This window comes from Bactrocera latifrons, unplaced genomic scaffold (genome assembly GCF_001853355.1).
Source record: "Bactrocera latifrons isolate USDA-ARS-PBARC rearing strain unplaced genomic scaffold, ASM185335v1 scaffold_540, whole genome shotgun sequence".
Taxonomy (NCBI): domain Eukaryota; kingdom Metazoa; phylum Arthropoda; class Insecta; order Diptera; family Tephritidae; genus Bactrocera; species Bactrocera latifrons.
In genome coordinates, this window is record NW_017537202.1 from 26,717 (window position 1) to 29,050 (window position 2,334).

At 35.6% G+C, this 2,334-nt stretch overlaps 2 protein-coding genes across 2 annotated transcripts in view; one reads left to right on the top strand and one right to left on the bottom strand.

Annotated features, from left to right (window-relative positions):
- Positions 1-40: 40 nt before the first annotated feature.
- Positions 41-744, bottom strand: LOC108974270 (putative nuclease HARBI1; the record flags this gene model as incomplete). Its single annotated transcript, XM_018941976.1, has 2 exons — positions 298-744; positions 41-242 (listed from the first exon to the last, which is right to left on the bottom strand). Coding segments are annotated over exons 1-2 (592 nt in total), but the record flags the coding sequence as incomplete, so codon positions are not given.
- Positions 745-1,357: 613 nt separating this feature from the next.
- The window catches only part of LOC108974271 (putative nuclease HARBI1), a 3,284-nt gene continuing 2,307 nt past the window's right edge, over positions 1,358-2,334 (top strand). The window contains exons 1-2 of the mRNA XM_018941977.1: positions 1,358-2,015; positions 2,082-2,325. Coding sequence (XP_018797522.1) covers positions 1,872-2,015; positions 2,082-2,325 — 388 coding nt within the window. The 5' untranslated portion in view covers positions 1,358-1,871. The remainder of the gene's footprint in view (positions 2,016-2,081; positions 2,326-2,334) is intronic.

Sequence of the window (2,334 nt, forward strand, 5' to 3'; positions counted from 1 at the left end):
AAAATAGTGTTAAATTTGCTCTGCTGCGATGTTAAAAAACCATTATCCCGATATGGCACCATGAGAAACGTTTCTAGCGGATAAGCTGCGTCGCCTAAGAAGTGGWGATTTGGTGGAATTTTTAATTCACCGCTTACTAGTGCTCTACGAAATGGGCTCCTTTGCCACACTGATGCGTCATGACATCGTCCGGGACAGCCGACAAAGACGTCTAGAAATTTCATATCGCTGTCAACAATGGCCTATACAAATTGCTTATTATAATTTGACAAGGGATGAGTATACATGTGTATTTACCTGTGCAATGATGGAAAACGTCCCTTTTCTGTTATAGAAACTTATTGCATCATTTTTTGGTTGTGATATGAGAATGTGCGTTCCATCAATGCATCCTAATACAAAAGGAWATATATTGTGGCGACGTTGAGAAAACCCATCAGCGATCTTTTTTTGAGCTGCAGTAGTAGTTGGAAATTTTATTATTGTCGATTTTAGACGACATATAAGTTTGAGGATTTTAATAAATGTTCTATAAGTGGCGCCCATTCCTACATCAAATCTATCACTAATTTGTCGAAATGATGTATTATTGGCAAGCTTCCAAATTGTCAAATACAATGCCTTTTCCATGGAAACTACAGTACGACCAGTTGATGATTCGGTCCACATTGGTTGTAGCATAGTCATCAGCCTCTGAAATTGCAGCGAACACGTTTCATGTTATCCAAAAGCTAATTCTTCAGCATTTGCTAATAAAATTAATGAATAATTTCTTCTCTCGTCCATATTAACTCAAAATTTCGTTATTTGTAATAACAGTCATTATTTGACATATGTTTTATGTATGAGTTTTACGATGACGTTCCTAAACGTCATTTATATGCAAAGCATTAATTTGCCACGCAGAGTTGCGTTGAAAATCAGCTTTGCATTTCATACGCATTTTTTCGAGTTATGCATCGCAACTTGCGTTTAGGAAGTCGGCCATATTGTACATTTCAAAAATAATTTACGTCGAAGTGTGCTTATATTGGCTGTTAATAGCAACAAATATAGAATTGGAAATAACTCTATATGCCTCGCAATCACCAGACATTAATCCTAACATATATGAAACTTACTGAAAAACCGTATTCGGAAACAACGAATTTCATTAAAAGAGTTCCTAAAAACTACTTTATCATATTAGCGGGTCAAAATATCTGAGAAAAAGGGGATGTTCGAGCAAGAAAATAACTGCGGCAATATTGCAACCCTGATGTTTTTTGCAGATGGTCAGCTGATACTTATGCATATATTTTGCGCGGCATGCAAGTAAATTGAACAAGTGAAGTGAAGTTTCAAAAATGAATTTTTTAATAAATTTAACAGTTGATAACATGGTGGAGAGTCAGAGTTCTTTACTTTTGAAATACAAAAAAAAAAAAGGAAAGAAAGTTTTGCGCGTAAAAAGAAATGGCTTTTGACTGAAATTTTAAAAAAGAGGACGATAGTGAAATCGCAAAACTTCAAGACAATTCCATTTTATCCTCCGGACATATATTTGTCACATTTTCGGATGTCTCGCGAAACATTTGAGGTAAGTTTTCTGATTTAAATAATCTCCTAAATAAACACATATACATGTATATACTTTGTAGGAATTAAAGAGCGCCTTGGAGCCTTTTTGGATAACGTCACGAGGGGAATATTCAATGGATCAGGCCTTGCATATTACCTTGTGGAAGCTTAGTAACAGCAGAGTCACTTATAGTGATTAATCAGATAAATTTGATATTTCTGCCAACAAAATTTTTCTTAAAACGATCAATGCAATCTGAAAGTTGAAGAATGAAATATGTTGGCCATCAATTTCCCACCAGCAAACAATAATGGAGCGTTTCCAAGCGAGCCGGCCGAATGCATTTCCTTTCGTAGTCGGCTGTTTGGATGGGACACATTTTAAAATAAACACACCGAAGAAGGATGCAATTAGCTACTATGACCGAAAGGGGAACTATTCCATTATTATGCAGGTATGTACATATGGTGATGGTTAAGCGAAAACTATTTTAAAAACATAAAACATTTGCAATGTTTAGAGCATATGCGACAGCACATTTCGTTTCTTGGATGTTTTTATCGACTACCCAGGGAGCTGCCATGACGCCAACGTATGGAAAAATAGTCTGATATACAAAGGAATTACGTCTGGAGAGATACAACTTGCAAAAGATGCTATAATTTTARCTGACTCAGCTTATCCTCTTTCAAAATATTTGATCGCGCCTTATAGAGATAATGGACATCTGTTGAGAGAGGAGAAACAATTTAATTATTATTTAAGTTCAACTC